Source organism: Schistocerca cancellata, chromosome 6, assembly GCF_023864275.1.
Source record: "Schistocerca cancellata isolate TAMUIC-IGC-003103 chromosome 6, iqSchCanc2.1, whole genome shotgun sequence".
Lineage (NCBI taxonomy): Eukaryota > Metazoa > Arthropoda > Insecta > Orthoptera > Acrididae > Schistocerca > Schistocerca cancellata.
The window spans coordinates 371,334,233-371,360,709 of record NC_064631.1 but is presented as its reverse complement, the minus strand read 5'-3'; the positions used below and the strand labels follow the sequence as shown (position 1 = coordinate 371,360,709).

Sequence of the window (26,477 nt, the reverse complement as noted above, 5' to 3'; positions counted from 1 at the left end):
AAACTGCTCTTGTGGGAACAACAAGAAAATCTCGGCAGGGATTGCCTCGTGCTATAAAAGATCCGAACCTTCAGCGAGGTGAGCTTATTTTCAAGCGTAAAGGACACTGCTGAGATGGTCACTTTCACTGATCAGAGAGGAAGAGAGAAGTCAAAGCCAGCCTGTGTAGTGGACTACAATAAAAACAAGGTTGGTGTTGACTTATCAGATCAGAGATTGTCATATGGCGCATTTGAACATCGAACTGTGAAGTGGTGGAGAAAGTTAGCATTCCATGTTATACTAATGGTGATTGTAAATTCCTGCATATTAGATAATAAGGTTACTGGAAAACACCTCACAACATCTCACTTCATGACAGTTATCTGTGCAGATCTTGCACAAAGCAAAGATCTTGAACCCCGACCTGGTCCATCTGGACTCTCAAGATTATCAACTGGAAATCATTTCCTGGCAAAGATTGAGACAGAAGTAGGTAAGAGACAGAAACAAAAACAATGCATAATGTGTTCTCAGAGAGGAAAAAACCTGACTGGAAAAGTGTGGCGAAAAGACACAAGCTACCAGTGTAGTGAATGTAAAGTAGCATTGTGCAAAATGCAGTGCTTCAAAATTTACCACACAAAGAGCAAAATTGCATCTTAAAATAGTTACAGGACGTTACTGTAGATAAGACATACTGTATCCATCATATCAATCATAATTACAATTTTTGTGTAAAATAAAAAAAAATCCTTCTAGAAAATACAGTGAATATACCTTTGACCGATTTTTCTTCTTTTCAAAAACAATGTTATAATAATAACGCTTGTCAAAAGTATGTATTAATTCAAGAGAAAGGTACTATATATGGCTTTAAACAAGAAAGTCTAGGTCTTTCAATAAGAGTAATTTTATCGCTATAACCGAAACCTTTCATGAGTTGTAGTAGTTTAAAATTCGTTAAAATCAGCCAGGCTTTACGGTAGACACCCGCGCGCAATGGCTCAGGACCCAAAGTGTTAATGTTACACACGTTGATGACCAAGTGCACCTTGCCATCTGGCTTACTCACAGCTACTATGGGACTACAATAAGGGAAAAATGATGGTTGGATTATGTCCCATTCAAGCATCCTATTAATCTGTTTTCTTACTGCTTCCATCTTTGTCCATAGTATAGGGTATGAGATAGAAAAAAAAACTTTTGTGAGGATACACTTTCATTTTGTACATGAAATCCTTAATAATACCTGCTCTTTTTTCAAATAGAAGTATCAGTTCTCTAAGTTCTGCTTGTTGTTCTTTAGACAAACACTTTGATTCACTTACCTTTGTGCTTACTGTGTCAATGTTTATTTCTTCTACTGACGACTGTTCATTATTGCATGTGTTGACAAACATAACTATTGGATTTGCTTATTTAACTTCGAAGTCATGAGTAACTTTAGTTTTACATCTATTAGTACTTCCCCTGATTAGGTCTATTACAAATTAATTGTTTATTTACAATGAAATGAGTTGAGTTGTTTGGGGGAGGAGGCCAAGGAGACCAAGGTCATCAGTCTCATTGGATTAGGGAAGGATGGGTAAGCAAGTTGGCTATGCCCTTTCAAAGGAACCATCCCGACACTTTCCTGGAACGATTTAGGGAAATCACGGAAAACCTAAATCAGGACGGTCGGACATGGGATTGAACCATTGTCCTCCAAAATGCGAGTCCAGTGTACTAACCACTGCACCACCTTCCTCGGTTTACAATGAAATGACATTGGCCTTTTCCTATATCAATTTGTACTTGTTATGTCCTAAATTTATCCATAACAATTAAACAATCAACTATTAATTTCTCTACTATCAAAAAATTGCATCATACAGAAAACTGTCCTAATTGTATGGGAATTAAGGCATGTATCTTGACTCCTTTTGATTTCTGAGCAGTGTGAGTTTGTACCTTGCAATTTTGCACTGGCAGTGTGGGTATACGTCCACTTTTCTTCAATTCTTGAAATAATCAGTGTGACATCAAATTAGTCGTAGCACCTTTGTCAAGCACAATGGGTACATTAAGGTCAAATATTTTGGTTTTAATAGTAGCTTCTATCTTGCTCTCTACCAAGTATTTTTGCATACCCTCATTACCTTGATACAGATAATTTCTCACATCATTGTCATGATCATATCTGATAAAGCAAGTCTTCATCAAGCTCGTGCAACCACTCCCTTCCAAGGTCACAGAACGGGGTCCTAGTGTGACTGGTTCAAGTTGTCTGGTGTTGCACTGACATCGATCTCTAGGTTCAGCATAACTTCCACTATGTTGACCGTTGGTTTTTGGTTACATCAATTAGTGTCCTGAGAGGCTTTCGACTGAAATTCTCTTTGCCTCTGTGTGTTATTCGGCATATGTGTGTTACTTTCCCGGTTGAATTTCCCTGTCTGTGGGTTATTCGATTGTCTGTTATTGTTTTACATTTCACACATGATTGGCTGATTATTGCTGATAGCTTGGGTTTGCACATATTGTACATGCTGGCCATATGCCACTTGCCCATTGTAATTGTTTTTGCTAAATTTTTGCCCATTTCTTTTATATCCACCTTTGTATTTATGGCTTTCTCCACTGCCATTGTGTTTACTGTTACCATTATCATAGGTCTGCGTGGAGTAAGGTTGCCATCCATGTTGTACTACGAATCCATTGTTGGTCGGTAAACCTCTGTGTCACTATCGGCATATTAACAGGCTTCGGTTGTACTGGTCGCTCCTCGTATATTAAATCTATTGAGTCCAGTAAAGATAGAAAGTATTTGGTATCATATTCTGAGATGGTAATGAGTTTTTCCCTAATGTGGTCAGGAAGATGGCTCTTTAAAATTGTCAGCACGTCTCCTTGAGATAATGGGTTCATCCAGTATCTGGTTTTATTCAAATATTTTTCAAAATAGCCCCTTAAGTTTACATCCTTGCTATTGAATGGAACTGGGTTGAATACTTCACGTCTGAGCCTCTCTTGTACAGCCTCAGACCAATACTTACCCACAAATGCTCTCTCAAACTGTTCATAATAGTGGCAACGTTCTGCCCTGTCTGTACCCCATAGCAGAATGTCACCCTGTGTGTATCCAACAAAAAATCTAATTTGCTGAGCTTCAGTCCAAGTACGAGGTAAAACATTTTGAAATACTCTGATAAAGACCACAGGACATGTACTTTTCCCTTCAGAAGTAAATATCAGAAATTGTCTGCAAGTAATGACAAACATACCATGCCTCCAGTGACAGGTATGTTCACGTTCACTTTTGGGGTGTAGCACAGGCAACAGCACTTGCTCCACAGGTGCAACTGCCAGCAACTGTTGTTGCATTGTGCAACCTTCGTTATTTTCCTTCTACAGGCTAACCCCATATTGTGAGTAACCAGTGAAGATACCTATCTAACTTCAATAAAATCATAGGTTTGTTTTCTGTCATATGTTGTTTTGGAGTGTCAGTAGTTTTAGAAACATGCCTCCTAACCTTTCCTCTGCTTCCTTTAAACCCGAGTCTATTTCAGCTACAAATTGACCTTCTTTCTCTTTTAGAGCTTCTTCTACAGTATCTATATAAATTTTGCAATCTGACACTACCTTTTCAGCAAGGGTGCTGCCCTTAACCAGCATCCCAGCTTCAGTCTTTTCAGTTATTTCCTTTACATCTGCAAAAAACTTATCTCTCTGTTTTTTGGAAAATTCTGATGCTAAACTTAACTGATCTACTCTTGGACTCAACTTGTGTAATTCTGTAGGTAGGTTTTTGCATACGTTCTTGCAGCTCGCTGACTGTGTTCGTCACACATTTTAGCAATGCATCCACCTGGGATTGCGTCTCCTGAATTTGTGAATATGCTTCACTGAGGTTTTGCAATTCAGCTGCAAGTTGTTCCTGTTTATAGTCTATGGATGTTACCTTTTCCATTAACATATTTACATTGCAGGACATGTCAGTAATTATTTCTTGTTTTAGTTGTTTACCAAGCTCTGTCAACTTCCCGGACAGTTCGTCAGATAACTCAGATAGTTTTGCTCACTTCATTGAACTGTTGACTAATACTATTCTTAAAGTCATTAAATGCCTTATTTTCCTGTGTAAACTGTTGTCCTACATTTTCCTGATGTCTTGTGAACTGATGTGTTACACTCTTAAGCTGTTGTGTCACACTTTCTTGAAATGCCTGTTATCTTGTAAGCTGTTGTCATTAAATGCCTGATTTTTCTATGTAAACTGTTGTTCTATATTTTCCTGATGTCTTGTGAACTGCTGTGTTACACTCCTAAGCTGTTGTGTCACACTTTCTTGAAATTCCTGTTGTCTTGTAAGCTGTTGTGTTATTAGCTGCGTGAATTGTGTCAAATTGTGGGTGTCACTAGTATTTAAATTACTTTTTCAAACTGTTTCCTGCTCTTGCGTTTGTGATGCCATGAGCGAATAATCAAAGGAATTTTCACCATCGCACGTTTCAGTTTCATTATTTGGAAAAATGTTTCCTGGTGAGAACTGAGAAATTGTCTCATTGATTGTCATAAAAGTGACATCATAATTAGTTATATTACCAGTAGCATCATTTTTTAATTGTGGCCCGCAACCTGGTTGCTTTGGTAGACACTGGCCATTTCACGAGTTGGTGCATTACTTTCAACTGTTCCCAAGCTCGGATTTCCAACATCTTGGCATATTGCATTTTGCAATGAGTTTTCAACAATGGCCATTTCCTTTGACTCCATTTTGAACAATGTTTAACAAAATTATGAAAAAAAGAAAAAAAATTATTTTGTTTTTATCAGTACTTCACAATTAAAGCAGATTTATATGCATATTCATTAATGATCCTTTTTATTCTCTGATATGTCCTTACAGAATTTGAGTGAATTATATTTCACTTTAATGTTGGCTTTGCACAAATTTTAGTCTTTCCTATAGTAATGCATGTCCATAAAGGATACTAATTGGAAGGAAAAGATATTATTTACTGCGAGAGAGATGGCACCAAGTGCAGCAGTCTAAGCAGCTTCCTACCTTTACCACTGAAATCAGCATTCCCGGCACGTCTCATTTGAAGGCAGTATTTAAATTTTAATTTGCTCCTTCAAGTTGTTAATGGTTCCAATCTCATGGACATTAACAGATGCAACAAAGGCCTCATTAGTTTCTTGTAATGATAAAATGGATCATTTCTCTCAAAAAAAATTTATCTTAACAATTGAAAGGTCTGTTCACATTCCACTCGGTGTTGTCCTCTGTCACAGTTGCCATTCAATAGTGGCTGTGGGAGGAGGGGGGGGGGGGGCAACTGCTGCTTAAATAATTAAAATGAAAATTTTGAGACTAATTGAAAGAAAAAGAAAGGTACACAGATCTTGAGTGAACTGTAACTGGCATTAATTTCAACAGACCCACAATATTCAATCCACATACTCAGCATTTAAATTTACATACTTCTTTTTCTTGTTGCCTCCATTGTGCATAGAGCTTGGTATGACAATAAATACAAATTCTTGTCTGCTTCAATCACCTTGCTGTAGGATTTTCAGCGCGTTGCGGAATGATGAACAGTCGGGTTTGGTAGAGGTGAATGTACAAATAAACTTTTCTATCTCAATCACTTTCTATTACACCTTTTAATGTACAATTGTAATACACATTTTTAATAACATTAACTCGGCGGAACTTGTCATACGTCCACCCGCTACCACTTATAGAGAGACAGACAGCTTTTTTAACAATATTAACTTGGCAGAACTCATAATACGCCTCCCTGCTATCACATATACAGACAAAACAGATGAATATACAGAGATTAAAACATTGAAGAGCGTATCTCTACTTGTTTTGTTTGTGACCCAATAGTATTGCTGGTACAAAATAACTTATTTATATATATAAAGAACCAGGGATAAAAGAAAAGAAGAAAAAGAAAAAAATAATAATATGTTACATTACACAGGATAGGAATAACTGGGATAACCATGGGCATTTTAATAGAGGAAACAATCATAAAAGTAACTACTCAGGAAATGGCAGTACACCTCAATGAAGGTCCACAGTTTTGGGGTGAGGAAACACAACAAGCACAGGCCCCCAAGTTACACTTGCAATTAGGCAATAATAATGGTGTGAATGATATGGCATATATATCTGAAATTGAACAGAAGGTACATCAGATTTCTGATTTATGTTTTGATCAAAAGTTTTGGGATACTATGTTTAATTATGGTGATGTATGAGTCAATCACAAACCAGAATGTGAGAGTAGTGAGAATTTTGATGTAGTATGTACTAATGATTTCTTCTCTTCATTGGGAAATAGTGTTTTGAACTATGTACATCAGGTGATGACCACATTGGATCTTAACTAGGTGATATTTTTTAAGCAGATGTGAATGAGAGCTGTGAAATAATAGAGGTCGGTCAGTCTGGGACTGGCGTATTCTTGCAAATTAATGTAGTTGAGGTAAGTGAGTTTGATGGAGAAAAGACCTGTATTATTAGTGATGTTGATGAGCTAATTTTGTAGGAGTATGATGAAGAAGAGTATCACATATTTGTGGAGTTTAAGAATAATGAAGTTTCAGAGTTATTTGTGAATGATGTTGAAAATACAGATAAAGTAAGTGATGTATGTAATATTGTGAGTGAGAGTCATGGAATACCAGTCCAGTCAAAACAGTTTTTCATTAATGTCATGCAGAGTTATGTTCCATACAGTAAAGGTGAGTTATCTTTGAACCTAGAGAATATAGGTGAAAACTTTTTGAAGTTTGTTTGGGACCAGATTGATGATAACATAGATAAATGTGCATTCTGGTATAAGTTAGCTGTGGTTAGTCAGAATCTGTATCCCAATTGGTGGAATAAAATGAAAGATGATCTAAGCAGGAAGTGTAATTTTGCCAGTAATGCGTTTTCTGTTCCTTCTATAACAAGTGATGTTCGTTGTGTCATGGGATCCATTAATTGCGTTCAATCTTTACCTAGAAAAATGAATAACCAAATTAATGCTATGATATCAGTAAAGTTGGTAAAACCCTGAGAAGACAGTGTGGATGTAGCATTTGATGAAACTGAAAGTGATCTTTTGCATGAAGTGTCTGACAACAGAGAAAATGACTGAGATTTTGGGTGTCCTTACATTAAAATCAAGACTGATCAGTGGGAAGGTAACCGTCAGATTGATAAAGATAGCCCAATTTGTGGTATATCTGAAGAATTTAGAGACAAGATCAAGTATAGTAAGAATTTTGTGGAAATGCCCATTGTAGGTGTAAAGATAAGAAGAGCTACAGGTAAGCAAAGCAAATTGGTAAAATGTCAGGTACTTTTAACTTTGATGAGACTAAGGATCTGTATTTTGAAAGTGTAGTAGATTCTAAAGTAAGGGAAGCTACAACTCTTAATGATCAACAAAAGGAACAACTCAGGAATTTGTTGTTGGGGTTTAGAAATGTGTTTAGTGAAAGACCAGGGAAAGTGAGAGGCTATCAGTGCATGCTTTACCTTAAAGACCATCAATCTTTCTGATGCCATATAATATACCATTTTCAAAAAGGAAAGATGTTGAGAAAGAAATTCAGAAAATGGAAATGTGGGGGGTAATTGAGAGAAGTAGGACTGCTTACAATAATCCTTTGGTTGTGGTAAGTACGAGAGATGGTGGAGTGAGAATTGTTTTGGACTATAGACATCTAAATAAATTTATTATCAGAAAAAATGACCATCCTGAGAACATGGACAAGCTGTTACACAAATTTGATTGTGTAAAATACATGAGTAGTTTGGATTTGACCTCTGTATTTCACCAGATCTCACTTACAGTTGATTCTAGAAAGTATACGGCATTTTTGTATGGGGGTAAGTATTTTCAATACTGTGTAGTGCCATTTGGGCTAAATGTATCTGTAGCTGAAATCCTAAGAGCTCTGGCTTCTGTCTTGGGAAGTGTGTAATTACATGATGAAACACCCCCAGGGTATCTTAAAGTTAAAATATATTAAGAACAAAAAAATGAAACACCTATCGACCATAGGCATTGCCAAAGACATTAATTATGAATGCGCGGTAAGGTGCAGACAAATGAAAAAACCATCATTTATTTTTTTGGACATGATTTTGTTTCTCACTCTCTTTCATTAAGAAGTTCTGTTAAAAAGTACTATTTGAAGTATGATGAGCTATGAGTGTTTTGTAGCATATATTTTTCAAAATAAGAAAAACTTTCATACCAGCAAGTGAAGTGAAACCAAGGCGGATTTTCTTACTTATGACATACACTGATATTCTTGGGTTCCGCTGCCAAAATCTACAATTGAAATGTAAGAAAAGAAGTCCAAAAGTTTGTACAAGCACAGAAAATTTCTAATAACGCAATTGTATTATCCCTTTCATAAATGATTTTCATATGTATATTTCATATTCTTTTTTATTAATTGCAACACAACAGTCAACATGTATACCAGGACTTCAGGACACCGGTTGTGAGTAGGGTTTGTTAACTACTGTTACAGTAAGAAATTTCTATGACATTGTTATGAATCATAAAAACTAATTGTCTGTATTTTCTGTATGCATGAATGACAACGGTGAGCAAGTAATGCATAAAGGCAAAAACTGAGGAGAAAATTTTGGAAAGGAATAAGAATTGGACCCAGGTCACATAAAGTTTTGTTTGGTACAGCAGAAGTATGATGGCTACACAAGTTGCTTTCATGGTTGTGATTGGTAGCACCTCTTTTGATATAGATAGAAACCATTTCCTCATTATTCCCCTTCCTTGAATTTTATGGTGGAAAATTTACAGGAATTTTTCAGTGTGATAGGCGTGATCTGTAAAATATAAAGGATTGCGACACAATAGTTTGTGTATCATAATAGACATAAAACAGGCTTTGGCATCATGTAAATTACAATTATCAAGTGTAATAGTTAGCATATGAAATTTTAACATTTTTGTGAAAATTTTATTTTTGCATATTCAAACAACATGACAGAAAAATATACATCTATTGTTCATAGCAATAGTGAAAACGCAATCAGCCAAGATGGTGTATAATTGGGTGATTGAACAATTGAAGTTCAAATGCCATGCAAGCCTACTGCAGAAAGTTTAAGTAGAGATGAGTGTTGCAGGTGTGACAAATGATAGTGATGCTCCACAGCAAAATAACCTTGATGACACATTGTTTACAATTGATAGACAATGTCATGCATCTCCCAGAGTGATATACCGCTCCTGAATGAAACACTGGAGAGAGATCCAAATACAAATCTTCATAACATGCTACAAACACCGCTTGGCCACAACACAAACACTAGCTTGGAAAGTACAGCTGACAGCAACCACACTAGTACAACTGATGCACGAATATGGCAGTTATTATCTAACATAAACGTGAAATTTGATAATATGACACCAATCTCTGTGATATGAAACACAATATGAACACCAATTTCAGTGATATGAAACTGGATATGAATACCAAAAACGATAATATGACACGCAGTCTGAACACCGTCACACAAGATCTAAATATAATGCAACAAGAACGAAAACAAGTATTAAAGGATTTGCAAGACACAGTCTCACAGAAATTCAATGACTTAGCCAAAAGTTTTTGTGCTGAAATCGACAAAAAATTGAATGATATGAAAAAACAAGTAAAGCATAATGTACCTTCTGAAGTTAACAGCAACATTACAGAGTTAAAACAGAAGGTAGATCCTTTTAACAACCATCACGATTTAGTAGAGCAACAGATAATCACAGATACAAACACAAATATTGAAGCCACACACAAGCAGTTGTGTTCGACAGTAAAAAAGGTAACCACCATCGTTAACACACTAAATAAAGACTATGAAGGTGTACCTCTAGCTGTAGAAGAGCTTTCTTTAATGGTAGCAACATTAGGAGTTGACTCGGCATGTGCTAAGAAGGAGAGAGAGGATTAATGAAAATCTAAGTGATATCACTAGTAAATCTGAAGCAGGTACGTCAGATAAGGGTAATACCATTGCAGAGAAGTTAGTAACAGATTGTAAGTTATACACAGATGTAGTAGAAAAGGCTATTCCAAAAAAAGAAAATGAAATAGTGAACAAAGTAAACGTTAACCTACAAGCACGGGAATATAGAATCTGCAATCTTTTAGAAGAAAATATTACCATATCTTGAAATATGCATGTAAATAATACACAGACTACAGTGAACAATACACAACATGTCAGTATTTATCCACAAATTATTACGAGTCCCACAGCAGGTACCAGTGACAGTTGTACAGAGCAAAATGTAAACATACCCACAACGCCAATATCTCAGCAATTACCAACCAGAAATACAGGTAACTACAATAACCACATAAATACGACCAAAAATGCCATGTGTCTATTGACTATTTTTGCAGAAGAAGACTTGCTGAGACATCGACAGTGTCCTACATTCACTACCAAAAGTAAAAGAATGAATCCAGTAGTATTTATCAGTGCTTTTTGTCATATATTTCCATGTAACTGAACAGAAGCACAAAAAATCATATTTGTCGTGGGATATACGCAAGGTGACATTATTTTATGGGCAACTGAAGTGGCTGAGTGTTGCAGCACTTATATCCAATTTGAACGAGCTTTCCTCGACAAATACTGATCTGAGATGGTGCAAGAAAGACTCAGACATGAGGTTTTCAACCCCACACCATTCAATGGCAAATATGGTAGTCTATGTGGCTACTTTAAAAAAGACCTGAACAAGACACACTAGTGGACAAAACCGATATCACAGTTAGATGTGTTAAAAATTTTGAAAAGTCATTTACCATTACATGTTAGAGAAAAATTAGTCACAACGCCAGAGCATGACACTAAATATTTTCTGTCGGGGTTTTATTCTATTGACTTAATCTGTGATGAAAGATATGTAACCAATAGGGCAACAGAAAATCAGGCACAACAACAACTTAGTTATGTAAATCAGATGGTTGAAACAATAACAAAATTACACACCCAGAGGTAATGAGTACGGTAATGGGAACAGAAAAAAAACTATTTAAAGGAAATTTTCAAAAAAAAAAACAGGAGTAATTTCAATGCACAAGCAAATTACAATCCACCATAACAAGGCCCTATGCCGAACATGAACAGAAAGAGTCACCCGAAGCAGTGGCCAATGTGCAGTAACAATGTCATGCTTCATGCTGTACCGCAGCCAACCTTTGGACAGCAAAATAACAGCACAGCCGCTAACGACACAAATTGGCAGAGTACCCACACAGTGCAACTAACTGAAATTACTCCAGGTAATGAATTAAGTCACTCTACACAGTCAGAAAACACCAACCGGTCATAGTTAAGCCCCAGGCTATTGACCTCATCTCTGGGGCTAGGGGCATGCTTGTTCCAGACGTGAGAAGAAGAAGGTAAGGATGAACCCAAGGTCATCAGTTTTGCTAGTAGCACATTATCAAAAGCACAAAGATCTTACTTTGTGTCAGAATTGGAAAGTTTAGCTGTAATATGTGAATTTAAAAAGTTTGAATATTTTTTGTGGGGCAAGAATACCAAAATTTCCTTTGAGCATCAGTCACTGTCATTTCTATTAACATGTAAACTATTGCACTCTAGATTAGCTAGTTGGTGTCTATATTTACAAGAATTGAATTTTGAGATCATTTATATTAAAGGAAGTCAGTATGTTACTGCAGATGTTTTGTTTAGGTTACCACAAGGTTTAGAGGAATTTGGTGAATTAACACACAAGATATAGAAACCAAAGTGTTATTAATGCAAGGTACAACACAACAGTCAGATTACCGTAAGTTTTGTAAGCAGATGAATATTATGCAACAGCAAGATCTCAGATGGAGTAAAGTCATGCAAAACTTTATGCAGGATGAAGGTGGAAAGGTAAGTAAATGGTATCAGGAGTACAAGGGCGTTTTGCTTCATGAGAAACATGAAAAATCTGATCAGTGGTGTGTGTGTGTATTCCTGAAGATTATGTCAATGAATTTATAAGGCACACACATGAAGTATGGGGAAATTATGGAGTAGGCATATATACTGAAAAAATTGCAACACTTTGTTATTTTCCAAATTTGAGAAGGTGAGTCCTACATTTATTAAGAAAACGTGAAATATGTCAAAAATCAAACAAGCCCAATGTGTCAAAATATACTGAGCTACACCCAATACTCACAAAGAACCCTCTAGATATAGTATCCCTGGACATAGCTGGTCCATATCCAAGAAGTAAAGGAGGAGTAAGATATGTAGTAGCACTATATGACATTTTCTCAAAACATATCAAAATGTATGCCATTAAAAATGCAACAGCCACAAATATCAGAAAAAGAATTGAGGGAGACTTCTTGAGAAGAGTTGGTAAACCAAAGGTACTACTAACTAATAATGCTTTATATTTCATTGGGCAAAAGTGGAAACAATTTATGATCTCACAGGGCATAAAGCACGTATTAGTAAGCTTTTTTTCATCCAGAAGCAAGCCCAGTAGAACGAGTCTTTAAAGAATTTAACCGCATTATTAGAACATATGCCCCTCACAAAAACACCCTATGGATAGAATACATAACGCCCTTCGTGCAAGTTGTCAATAGCCTTTCACGTTCCTCAACAGGTTTCACACCTAACAAATTGATGTTCCAGACAAAACAGTCAAATGAGGGGGACTCACCCATACCAAAGGTACCCACTACAGAAATGACACTACAAGACAAAATCGAACAATCCATGGCTGCACTAGAAAACAGGGTTGGGTGTAGAATTTATAATAAGAAACTGAAACATGTTACACAATTTTTTGAAGGGCAATGAGTCTTCTTACAGATGCACCCTAATTCGAAAAAATTTGGCAAACTGAATTAGATGTGGCAATTACTCTATTCAGGACCATACATAATTTCCAAAATACCATACCCTGGGATGTACAGATTAGTCAATGAGAAAACAGGCAGAGACAAGGGTCTCAACCCCCACAAAGATATATAAACTTTTGTAGAATGGTGAAGCTTTGTAGCATTTTTTTCTTTCTATCAAAAGATAACTGTACATAGTGTACATGAATCTAAGTGTAATTTTTCGTCTGGTGTGTATTTTAAGATGAAGTAATGTGTATAGTCATAAGTAATTCTTTTGATTTGTACTCACAGGCATAAAATTAACAGCAATGAAAGTAATACACCGCTTAATGTGAATCGAATGTATAAACAAAATTAGCTTATGGCTCTGCTGTCCATGCTCAACAATACACACTGATCAGTAGTAGGAGAGGTGGCATTGACCTGTGCGCATGCGCTACAGACTGGCAGAAGGCAGAACTGAATAGGAATGCAATATGCACAAGTACTTAACTTAAATACGACATAAATCTAAATACTATGCAAATACATCCACTGCCTAAGAGCTAAGGAACCTATTGATATATGTACACAGAGATTTAATTAAATACTAAGCTATATACAAATTATTTACAAGCAAAAGGAAGCATTATGAAAAATTATACGAGAGGTGTAAGCTAAGGACATACAACAAAATACAGTAAGAAATGTCAAATAATTTTCTTTGCAGAGTAAATGATCATAAAGTGTAACAGAATAAATGAATGTCTCTGAATTTAAACAAAGTATGATCTGCGGACGGATGTAATGACCAGTTATATCAGTGGCCACCGAGCTACGTAATGAAATTAGTTTAAGTTAGTTTTAAGGTTCTCTCTCTCTCTCTCTCTCTCTCTCTCTCTCTCTCTCTCTCTCTCTCTCTCTCTCCAGTGACCAATGTTTTGTCACACCACAGAGGAGGAGAATTACATCAAGAGTAGCAGGTACCAAATTGAGAAACAGGCCGCACCTCAAGTAAACAATTTAGTTATAAGGATATTTATACAAAGGTCAGAAGGCAAAAGAAAAATGAAATATGTATCATCACACTGTATCTCCATGACAATTATCAGTACCTATTCACTGCAGAGTACACATAAACATTTAAGCATGAGATTTTACAAAAATCAATTAATTTTTATCATATCACGTGAAACCTTGAATAATGATATTTTCCAAGTACTTGAGAAAGGCAAGTCTACGATGGTTAAAACATCATATATCACACTAAGCTACACGTGAAATGAAGTAAATAGCACAGCTACATGTGAATTGAAGTAAATGGCACTAGCACATGAAGAAACATGAAGAATAATTATAGTCAGTACACATTATCTCCATGAAACAAAAGTTCCTTGCCAACTAATCAACGACTGTACGAGTAACATTTCCTCATAAATTCTTCTTCCCTCCCACGAAGCGTAATTAGGCCAGAAATGCGTAATGTTTTAGTCCTCTTTCCAATGGTTCCCCCCCCCCTCCTCCCCCTACCTAAGGAAGAAATGAGCTCCATTAAGTGATAAAAGTCTATCTATAAAATGAAGTATAAGTGTATCATGTGTTTGTATTGTACCATGAATATGTGTATGTAATTAATTTTTATATGTGAGGTAATCCAAGATAAGCTGAAGCTAACAAAGAAACTGTAGTAACAGAAACCAGCTAATGAAAATTTTATGACGTTTCAAAAAAAGAGATATATGTGTTCATAGTATAAGCAATGGATGGAATGTCAACCATAGGTATAAGCTACTATGTTATGTATGTTTTTGTAAGTCAGTACTTGTATGAATTTTTATTGGAAACCAATCTCCATATGAAAAAAAGAACTTTAAAGACTATTGTTTTGGACAGCTATATGAGTCTCTAAAGAAGTGGACGGTCAAGTGGGGTGAACATGCATGAGCAGCAAAATAATTTCTGAGTATCATGGCTCAAACAAATGAACTATAGTTGTTCGAGCCAGTACTTACCTCACCAATGGGTGCTGTTGGTCGGGCTTCTCTCTGCTGAAAATGCGAGTATGACATGTTATAATGATGCCTGGGCCGTAAAAATGGATATATTCTGCCACAGTGTCAGATTCTGAACAATAAGCACAAACCCAATGCACCCAGAATGAAGACAAACGTCAGAGCAATTCTTCAATATGTGACACTCAGGTGAAAGTGTGACACTCAATGTGAAATCAACACTAAGAAAATGAGTGCACTTAAGTGCGACGGTAGCTGCTGTCATGTTGACGATTGGCGACTAGTACTTTGTCACCAAATCTGCCAGTGTACAAGCGCAAAACCTAGCAGTGAGAATGGAACAAACTGAACATTATTGTTAGTGTGCTAAATTAAGATACATAACGCACTTTTATATTATGTATCTCATCTTTTAATTTCTTGTAGAACTCTGACATACATAGAATAAACTGACACATCCATTCCATTAAATAAAAGATAAGCCGACAAATAAAGGGTATTGACCCCTGTCGGCAAATGTAAACATGTACAGGCAAAAAGCACTGTACTTCTCCATACCATGTCAATGTACAATGTGGGGGCAATTGTGATGAAGGATATCATAAAGTTAAAATTTATTAAGAGCAAAAAAATGAAACACCGATCGACTATAAGCATTGGCAAAGACATTAATTATGAATGTGCGGTAAGGTGCAGACAAATGAAAAAACCATCATTTATTTTTTTGGACATGATTTTGTTTCTCACTCTCTCATATGTAGAAGTTCTGTTTTTCACCATTCTGCTGAGTATGATGGGTAGAGGTCTGCGCGGATAAGAAAAGTGCAGTCCGCATCCGCAAGGTCCTAATCCGCAACCGCATCCACAGCAGTTAATCCGCATCCGCAAGTTCCTTATCTGCATCCGCATATATTTAAGTTTCGAATGAGTAATTAATAGTAATAGACAGTAGTACTTAGAATTATGGAATGTAATGACATAGTTATTGTTAGGGTGCCATTTCTGTGACAACTTAACTACTTTTGGCTTCTTAAATCACAGGAAATGCTCTATACCTACTCTAAAGCAGACCATTCCAAACAGGAAAGCATTGGCGCTCCAGAGCACACACAGCAGCGGCTCAGATCTTGTGCGATTGGAAATGCTATTTAAAAAAATAAAATTCAATGTAATAGTATTAAATGATGAAAATACGTGTATAGAAACTATTATATTTCGCTGCTCTTGTGCCAAGGCAGCTGAAAATGACGATGGTTTTAAACTGTTACTAGCACATTGCATCATTTACCGACAGTTTTTTTGTACTCACTGCTCGGATGTGTCAAAATTTGAAGCCAGTCATGTCAGCTGATGATTATATTATAGCTTACGCGTTCAGTCCTCGACATTTCCAGGTGAAAATATTTACAGTATTAGGCCTACACTGCAAAACGCTGGCGCACCTGTGAAAAGTTAAACTGCCAGCAATAATTGACGTTTTCTGGAAGAAATAACTCGTCTTACGTAGAGTCGCAACAAAATCAGTGGTTATAGAAATTAGGAGTCCATTTAGCCTTAGCTAAAAATACGATTGAAATCTCGAACCTCACCTTTTGGCTGATTTATCGAATTAAGACCTAGCGATAAATGAAATGTCTGTTTCATTCTCAACCAAAAAAGTTTTCACACTTTAAAACATCCTCAACATTGGTCTAAATTACTAAGACAAATTTTGCAGTAGATTTTGCAGTTAATACTTTCAATGTTAAAAAATAATTTTGTATGAACAATTAGCAAATAGTGTGGAAGACATTTATGAGTATAGATAGTATAACAAGATGTATGCATTTCTGTGACTGCAGTCTTTCTCAGCCTATTCCACTGATGAATTCTTCTCGGATTATCGGCCGAGTGGTGGCGAAGTCTTGTCGCAGTGTTTCAATGAGCTTCGTACCCTTCATCTTCTGGCTTCACCACCACTCGGCTGACAATCTGAGAAGAATTCATCACTGTATGCATTTCTGATTTCACACACTGATTTTGGTCCTCAAGGTACTCGATTATGACATCATTCATAGCTATTTATGACTCTGATTATCTGTACTGCAATAATATATCTCACTGGAACATGCTTAAATCTGTTCTGGTACTCTGGTCATTGCCACTGTGGGTCTGCTCAAGCAATTATTGACTGAGGCTAGATGCTTCCTATAATTACTCTTTACATATGATTGAACTTATTGATATATGATTGTGAACTTAATTCATTTTGTTGTGTCGAAACATTTTTGCTGGTCTGTACCTGGTGTGGTTTGGATTCACGGGTTGATCACCACATTGTAGGCTTAGGCCCTAATATTTTTTTCATTATTTTCTCCTTTCATGAGTCAACATTTCCTTGCTTACTGTGATTTAAGTGGCTGACTGATTTTGTGCTATGTTCCTACTCATGATTGATTATATTCTTCTGGTATGTAACTGTCATTGTGAGTTTTTCAAGTTGGCCCACTCATCGTACACTTAGGCTGTGAATTTTTTTCTTCTCTTTTGAAGATTTTGAAGGTGTGACTTTATATAAGTAAACTTGCAGTTTGTAATTCTAGTAATTTACATTGCCTCTGTACTTACTTCTATACTTTCAGCTTTGACTTTGTATCATTTTTCTTGTGACAGAATGTTCCTCAGATCTGAATACCATGCCCTGATATATCTATAAATTATGACTTGTATAGCAGATATTTTTCTTATATTTTCTGTCATATGTTATGTATCAGATACTTCTATACATCTGTATTCCATCTTTTGGCATCACTTTGTATACCATGTGGCAAACCTTATAGTAGGTCACAAAATATTGTAAACACATAGTTTCAAAATTTTGTGAGGGGGGATATTGTAATGGGACACCCCTCCTCTAGCATTAATTTTCCTCAACAGAAGTAGTCGATACCAGAACTAATTATCGAATTTTGGGCAGGACAACATTAACTCAACCATTTATCTGAAAAATTTCATATAATTTTATACACACTATGTTATATTTCAAGCTAAAAACTATAAAATTGAATTACTTTATTTTCGTTGTTACAAAGGATATGTAGTAGCTCTGTATGTACAGTTAAAATAATTATTTTTAGAAACATTTAAAATTGTGAAATATTTAGCACACTTAAATTTATATTATTAATTACACAATCTGGTACAGTTTATTATGTTTATTTCTGGATTCATTTATAAATTACTAGAAATTCTTTTGTCAAGAAAATCTGTAAACCCTTTGAAAAATTGTTATTACCGCAGAATGAGGAAGTAGTAATGGGCTTGCCTCTGATGTGAACAGATGTGTATTTGAAATTTTGAAGAACAATGAAATTTCAGCTGTGTTAGTGTGAAAATTCAAAAGACAGTATGATATAGTAAAATACGAAGCCCATATGTATATATATACAAAAACAAAATATCTGCATAGGCATTCATCAAATTTATTTACGTAAATTGGAACATGAGAACCAAAAATGTGAAAATTTCAGTTTCAAAAATCAGACCCCTTGACATGAAGAACTGGAGCCAACTACGAGAAAAGAAGATAAGTGAAAAGTTTTTTGTAAATATTACTCCTCTCGTATTTTTTGAAAAGATTTTACCATCGACAATAGTAGTAACAACAACAAAGGACGAAGCAGGAGATTACAATTGGGATCACCATTTGATGTCCATGTCCTGATTTGCTAATACTGTTTACCTCCCTCAACACAGCATGCACGAGTTAACAATGTGAGTCCTGAGTGAGCAGTGCCAGTGACAGCTACAGAGTGTGTTCCATAAGTAATGCGACCAACTGTAACCAGTTGGGCTAAGTGGAGGGGGGTGTTAGCTTCAAAATGCTCTTTGTCTCATTCAGCTGTGAACTGCCAGAGAGACAGAACGTGCATTTCCGTCAACCCCATTTTGAGTTTATGTAACACAGCACAATGGATTATTCTGTAGAACAAGTGGTACACAATCAGATTTTGCATTAAACTTGGGAAGTCCACCACCGAAACGTTTCCATTACTTCAGCATGTCCAAATCACAAGTTTTTTGATGGCGCAAGTCGTTCATGGAGAGCCGAGAGGAGATCACCGATGAACCTTCCAGTGGACGGCCATCAACCACAAGAGTTGACAAAAATGTGATGCTTGTGGGCGACTGTTTGAACTCTGACAGACAGCTGAGCCTTCAATTGATAGCACAAACTCTAAACATGTCAAAAACAACCATTTTCTGCATTGTGTCTGAAGATTGGAACATGAGAAAGGTGTGTGCCAAACTTGTCCCAAAAGTATTGACCGACGAACACAAGCACATGCAAGTGCTTCAGTGCCGAGAAATGTTGGAAATGTGTGAAAATGATCCTCATTTTTTAAACTCAGTTATCACTGGTGATGAGTCATGGATTTTTGAGTACAACCCTGAGACAAAAAGGCAGAGTTCAGAGTGGCACACCCCATCATTGCCCCATCCCAAGAAGGCACGCATGAGCAAGTCCAGAATCAAAACCATGCTCATTGTCTTCTTTGGCATCACAGGCATTGTCCACCACAAACTTGTACCTACTGGGACTACAGTGAACTCAGCTTTCTACTTGGAAGTGCTCAAAAGACTGAAAAGGAGGGTCTTGCACTGCCGAAGCGACATCAAGGACACGTGGAAAGTTCAGCACGACAATCTGCTGATTCCAAGCGCCTTCATTGTCAATGACTTCCTGGCCAGGACCAAGACCCCATTGGTTCCCCAGCCTCCCTACAGTCCTGACCTGGCTCCCGCTGACTTTTTTTTGTTTCCTTGGTTAAAAGGACTCATGAAAGGAAAACATTGGGACACAATTGAAAGCATCCAGGCAGGTGTTGCATCAGCTCTAAAGGACATTCTGGAAAAGGCATTCCAGGATGCCTTCCAGGCATGGAAACACCGCCTCCAGAAGTGTATCGATGCAAGAGGGTGCTATTTTGAAAATTTTTGATTATTTGTATGAATATATTCAATAAATGATTTTGTATGAATTTGGTCACATTACTTATGGAACGCACCTTGTACATCTGCTGAATTCCCATAGGTGGCCATGTCTACAAGGTTAGAAGCTCACCCTGGTGGAAATACCACACTGGACGAAAACTGCTGCTCTCCAAGGCAGAAGTTTTTCAAGCAACAAAGCTATGGAGTAGAGCACATTGCCCTCTAAAAATCCCAGCCCATTGGCTCCAGCTGTCCTTAAGCTATTATAAAAACCTCCATTGTTGTTGAAGCTACCTCTTATCCATTAACCTCTCCAAAACATTAAACAACAATTTATATGAATATTCCCTTTTTACACTCTCATGGAATCTTGTACAGTAAGGAACAATGCCCATTTCACCACTACATATGATTTCTTGCCCATTACTAACTGGAAAGTGTTCTAGCATATACAGTTTCAATAAATGTGTCCGTATTTTGACCACTGCACGGTAATATAATGGTACATTTGACATTTCTGGTTCAACCACAAGTTCCAATTGTGGCAGCAACTCCTTTCACACTTTCCACAGACCTATCAAGAACTGATCTGGACTGCACAGAACTTGACACAGCCACTCACATTTCATATGTAAAATTGCTTCCTGCAGCTCTGTTACCACTAACTAAAGTGTCCCAGAAGCTATCAGCCAAAGACTGCAACAGTCTTACTACTTCTTCTGTCCAAAGCGTCCACCTGAGCCCGTGAAACTTCCAGGTCCCAGTTCACTATGTTTACTGTTGTCTTACCAGGAGTGTTATCTCTGTTGCTAATTTTCACAATACCGGGGTATTGTTCAATACCTCTTGTTCCAAACTGGTTGACTGTGTGGCATTCTATGGTGGTCTTATTTCTCCTTGCTACACCACTCTCTCTCTCTCTCTCTCTCTCTCTCTCTCTCTCTCTCTTTGTAATGCCATTTAGTTTCCAGATGGCTCTGACATCTGCAGTCCCAAAATCCATTCTTAATAATAACCTACCCCATATGTCTAACCACCTTGCTTATGCCGTTGTGCTGTACGTGGCACTACTTACACTATCTGCTGCATTTGCCCTCACAATTGCTCACATGACTGGTGCAACTTGCCACACTCACTCCTCACTTTCTTTCTCCGTACCTCCAAAAACACATCTTCTAAATGTCACACCTCATTACACATTTCCCAAGCATCCAGAGTCAGCTTCAGTGACCAACAATGGCTTGTGAGCACCCCTCATCTTTTACTTTGATCCACAGTAATATGGGAATGGGGAACTCTCATCACTCCCATTCCCTCTTCAAGATGTCTCTCATGGCATGGAAATCCAAAAAGAAAACTCAATCCTAATATATACAGGGTGTTTGGAAAGTAACCAGGCATTGAAAAAGGTGAACAAATTCTACATTTCCAAAGATAATTTACTAAAATTAATATCATGCATACATTGTTATATAAGAATGTGGCTGCATAATTTAAACTTCAGTGTAGGTGCCTGTGATACCAACTAGTCATCTCAAATAGCTGGATACAGAATACACAGACCTCTGGAGGAAGTTGCATTAGATATTGCTGATAACATTCCCAATCCATGCTTCCAGCTCTTCCAGTGTGTGAAGTTTTGCACAGTACACCTCACATTTATCCCAGCCTTACAGGGTACAGAAAGGCTTGCTTGAGAAATTACATATAGCACCTCTGTATCTGCCAACTTGCCTCACACATAGCTGCAATACAGCTGCTTTAAGTCAGCAACACTCAAAATTTAGCAACAGCATTACAGTACTGTCACAAAGGGATTTTATTGTGTACTAGAACTGTGGATATGTATATGTAAACAAAAAAAATTATAATGATATTTTGATATGGTATGTTTCAAGATGATCTTGTAAATGTAGCATGACACAGCATTCCTTTCATTATCAACCACATTATGAAATTTAAAATTTTCCCAGGGAATTAAATGTTCAAAGAAATTTCAGGATTGCAGCTGGTTGTCATAAACTTCACTCCACAATATTTCAACTGTACACATTCCAGTTGTCTTCAGGCGGGCCATCAAAGACTGATGAAGACATTCTCCACTCCATCCTATATAGCACACTGAAAGTATTTTACACATGCTTCCGAGTCACAGTGTCAGAAGGACCATACCACTGGTGGCAGTGCCCTCTCTGGTGGATCTGCAATGGACAGCTGTCTTTGGCTCTGCTACTCACCGCAGTCATCACAGTATTCTGGCATCTTCGCCTGGGGCAAATCTCGTAGATGATGGGATTCCATGCATTATCCAGCAGGTAGCTGCTGTCACCGTTCATTAGATTTTCTGTGATGGGTATTTAACACTTCTTTTATAATAGAGTCCCAAAAGGATGTTGCTGTGGCCAAAATTAATGTTCAGGAATTGCATATTTTCTGGGTTGCAGTGCAACATTTATGTTCTGTGCAGCATTCTTCCACTATTATGTATTCTATATAGGCCATACCACTCTGGCAAGATATTTTGTAAATTCCCACCTTCTGCAGCAACAAGTCATCCTTTGCTGATCCCAGCAGGTCTGAAATTTTAGATGGTGGGCAGAAAATCACTTTCGGTTAAAAATTGCTGTCCTTCCTCTACTTTAGCACTTGCTCAATGTTTTGTTTCATTTTGCATCTTTTCAGTTGCTGGAGTGCTGGGATATTCACCAAAAGAGAAAGGGCGGGGTTGGGGGGAGTCCAATGCTTTTGCTTGTAAATGCATAGGAGTAGATGCTAAGAAGTGTTTTCTTCTTGCTCCTTCTCTTCTGGGAGCTGCACAGATTGTAATCTTTATCCTGCAATGTTTTTTAAAAAAAATCTAGGAACAATTTCTTCTTCTAATGTGTGAGTTTATATGCACAATATAAACATTCAGTATTCATACATCCAGAATACAGTTGTCCGGGTCATAGTCAGGAACATCTCAATATATCATATTACTCAGGGACAGAGGGACCTCGTCAGTGTTAGGAACTTAACATTAAAAATATCTAATGGCAGGCTGCTCTTAAGCAGTGGATAGAAAATACCAATTGTATGTGACAAGTGCTAGTGATACTGATTGTATGGCTATAAAATTTTCTGAATTGGCAGTGTGTATTACACATATCAATTGCTGCATTAACGGAAAAAGATATTGTAACAAAGAGGAAGAAGTATCTTTGACAGACTAAATTCATAAGAAATTGCCCTTACTGTGGCTATAAAGTGTCATTCAAGTAGAAATCATCCAAGAAAAGATGCACAAAGTCAGTTCCTTAAACTCAGTAGCCAGAGTCAATGAATTAAATGAACAATGTGAGAACTCAAAGTTCACAATCTTGTGAAAAGTTTCCTGAGGTAAGTACTCTGCTTCACACCAGTCTTGTTAATTATGAGTCAGCCTAGAATTATATTACCATTTAAGTAAAACATGCTACATAAAATAAAAATTAAAAGTTTCCCTTCATACTTGAATTCCATGCACTTATAAAATCTTTAAAATCATGAGAAGTTGACCACCATCCTCCACTCAGTTCTGAAGCTGAAATATTCCCAACTGCTCATCCTACTGAGTGCAGAATTTTCAAAACAATTAATACAGGCTTCATTACAACAGGAACAACTTTTGAACAACAGAGTGCAAAATGTTAACATCACTGACTCCCAAAATTTGACATTTCAAAGTTAGCATTAATGATTCAAGTAAATGAAGAATAGCCTACATACTAAAGTATATAAACCACATAGAAAAATTGTTCTGAAAGCTCCTCTCCATTCTGTTCACCATATGTCTAAGGCAGTGCAAAGAATAGGCAGACAACTCAGTGTTATAGAGAAAAACTCCACTGATAGAACCAATAAAGTCTTCTTTTCTCTTATGTTTGCAATAAGTAGATATTTTTTACATGCATATTAACTATCTAGTTCAGACAGTTGTTTATTTCTTATAGGGCAAGAAAATATTTAGAATAAAATTTAAGACCCAGAGTTATTGAATATCTGAATACTTTTGGGCTGTTTTGAAACTCAGCCTCATGCAAACACAATTAGTTTATTTTTGTATTTACCCAGACATGTTTCGAGACCTATGTGTTATCTTCTGTGGGACAAATTTTTTATTTCTCAAAATTACATCACATTTCAAGAAATAAAAATTTTACCCACCAAAGATGACACATAGGAGTCGAAACATGTATCGGTAAATACAAAAATTAACTAATTGTGTTTGCATAAGGCTGATTTTCAAAATAACCCAATTTTAAATCACAAACATGGAAGAACAGCAAGGATAGCTCCAAACCTTAGTAAAATAAGTATCTGAATATTCATTACTCATTAATTGCTATCATAGCCAATCACTATTGACATCATCAGAATTTCTGTTTTGATTTATTTTGAAATTGTTTGAATATTTGGTAGTTTAATTATTTTAAAATATAATGAATATTACTATTAGAGAAATTATATGTTTGTGTACTAACTGTGATGCAGCCATACTTTGCAGATTCATAGTGTTATCTTCGAGCACCTGAACCACTTCTTCAACAGGTCCAAGTATGTAACCACGATCTTCACCACCTTTAGTATGTTGGATGACAATGAAATTCAGAGAACTCCAAACTTCTGACACCTCACGCACACCCTTCTCTATCGACAATTCCTTCACTGCATTGTTGATAATCTCTTCAGCAATATCTTGGTATTTATGAAGTTCCATGGCAAACATGTTCTCCAAAGTGAAGCGATCTGCAGCCATGTCAAAATGCTGTCCTAAAATAGAATATAGCTGCACATTATCCTCTGTAAGGTGATCTTTGATCTCATAAAAGAAAGAAAGAAAGATAAGAAAAAATAAGGCACCACACTCTCATAAGGAGATAATGCTTAAGAACTGGAAGTAAGTTCCATTTTCTACATGAATGCACAATTAGACAGAATTTGAAATAGATGTCATGTAGGATGTGAGATAGCCCTTTGCTGTTCACTTGATTGATATTACTTCTCTCCTTATTGGTGATGGGTTATTTCATCATTATTATGTAATAATGACTGGGTGAAGTTTATTAAATGAAAAGGATTATGATGTCACTGTTATTTCTAATATCCTTTTTCAAAAGACATTACAGAATTCCTTGTGGCCTTCCTATCTCCAGAGCCCTTTATCCACCCAAAGCCAGGTTGGGACTGATATGGTTCTTCCTCAGTTTCACACAGAAACAACCATAGCCAAATACACGCTATTATTAGGATAGGGTCATCACTCCCAAGGCAATTGTAAGGTACTTCCAACTTCTCTTCAGGAAGAAAAATGTGTACCCATTCTGTTTGCATCTCCTCTAACGTCATGGTCAAATGATACCTGTTTTCAGAGTGTATGTACAACATGTATGTGAGCCAGAACATGGGAACCAACACAGTATTTACCTTGGTAAATGTGGTAAACTGCCTGAAAACCATCCAGGCTGACCGGCACATCAACCCCGAATGTTAATGCATGATGTGGATTCAATCCAGGATCAGTGTTCTGTCTTTTGACCTTAACTGGGCCCTTTAATACACTTGGATAGATAAGCAGGTGTATTATTGAATTACAGTACAAAAATTTGAATAAAATTACAGCTTTCATGAATGCTTCAGTCTAGGACTGCTTGTGAACTACTGTTCAGTAGTCTTCCAAGATGCAATTGTAAAATTCAGTACAATACTTGGTTTTCTATCAAACACTTCCTCCAACCAAGTATTCATGACTTACCACTTCTATAGACTCTACTTTGATGGCTGCCTTGCTGATGCATACTCATACATAAGCAACCGTAAAAGACATTTTTGAGCTGAGAGATGCTTAACCACGCACCCTCACTGAGGTTGTATTTGTCTTCATATTGATAGAGATGCAACATTAAGGACATCACGTTGAGAAGCGGGGCTCCTCAGATGATTGATGACTCCTGTTTTAAAGGAACTTCACTACACGATTGTATCTTTAAATGCAACAGTTAACTGTACCATATGAACATGATATTTGTATTGGCAATGTGGAAGCTAACAATCAAAACTGTTTTTGTGACTGTGAAGTAGCAGTTACAAATGAGAATGAAATGTTATTAAATTAGATGATGATGCTCAGTCGCGAGCAAGGAGAGAAATGGGTAGTGTCCCGATCTTTAGTTTACATAAGGGAAAGGATATATCTAGTGACTATTAAACTGCATGTAGATTGTCTTAAATGAATAATTTTTAATTTGACATTGTAAAAGTTTTTCATTTGTCAATGGCAAGTCACTGAGGTATATAGTGTACTACATTTAAGAGTATCGTACAGCATAGCATGAATGTATAAATAAATTTAAATAAAGCTAACAGAAAATAAAAGGAATTACAAAAAAATAAAAATTTAAAAGAGGAAAATATCTTATTTCTTAGTTGATCAGACTGCAGAGGAACTTATCTCATTGAAGAAAACAGTATCTGAAAGCCAAATTTCAAATAATAAATAAAATGGAACATAAAGGAAGAGGCCATTGTACTGGTGTCTCCTGAATAAATGTGATTTTATAATGACTTACTGAATTACAGGTGACTCAAATATTCCTCAAGGTTTTCATTAGC

At 36.6% G+C, this 26,477-nt stretch overlaps 1 protein-coding gene across 1 annotated transcript in view; it reads right to left on the bottom strand.

Annotated features, from left to right (window-relative positions):
• LOC126088335 (dynein axonemal heavy chain 10) overlaps positions 1-26,477 on the bottom strand; it is a 1,153,099-nt gene that overhangs the window by 998,592 nt on the left and 128,030 nt on the right. Inside the window, exon 9 of the mRNA XM_049906469.1 lies at positions 24,350-24,638. Coding sequence (XP_049762426.1) covers positions 24,350-24,638 — 289 coding nt within the window. The remainder of the gene's footprint in view (positions 1-24,349; positions 24,639-26,477) is intronic.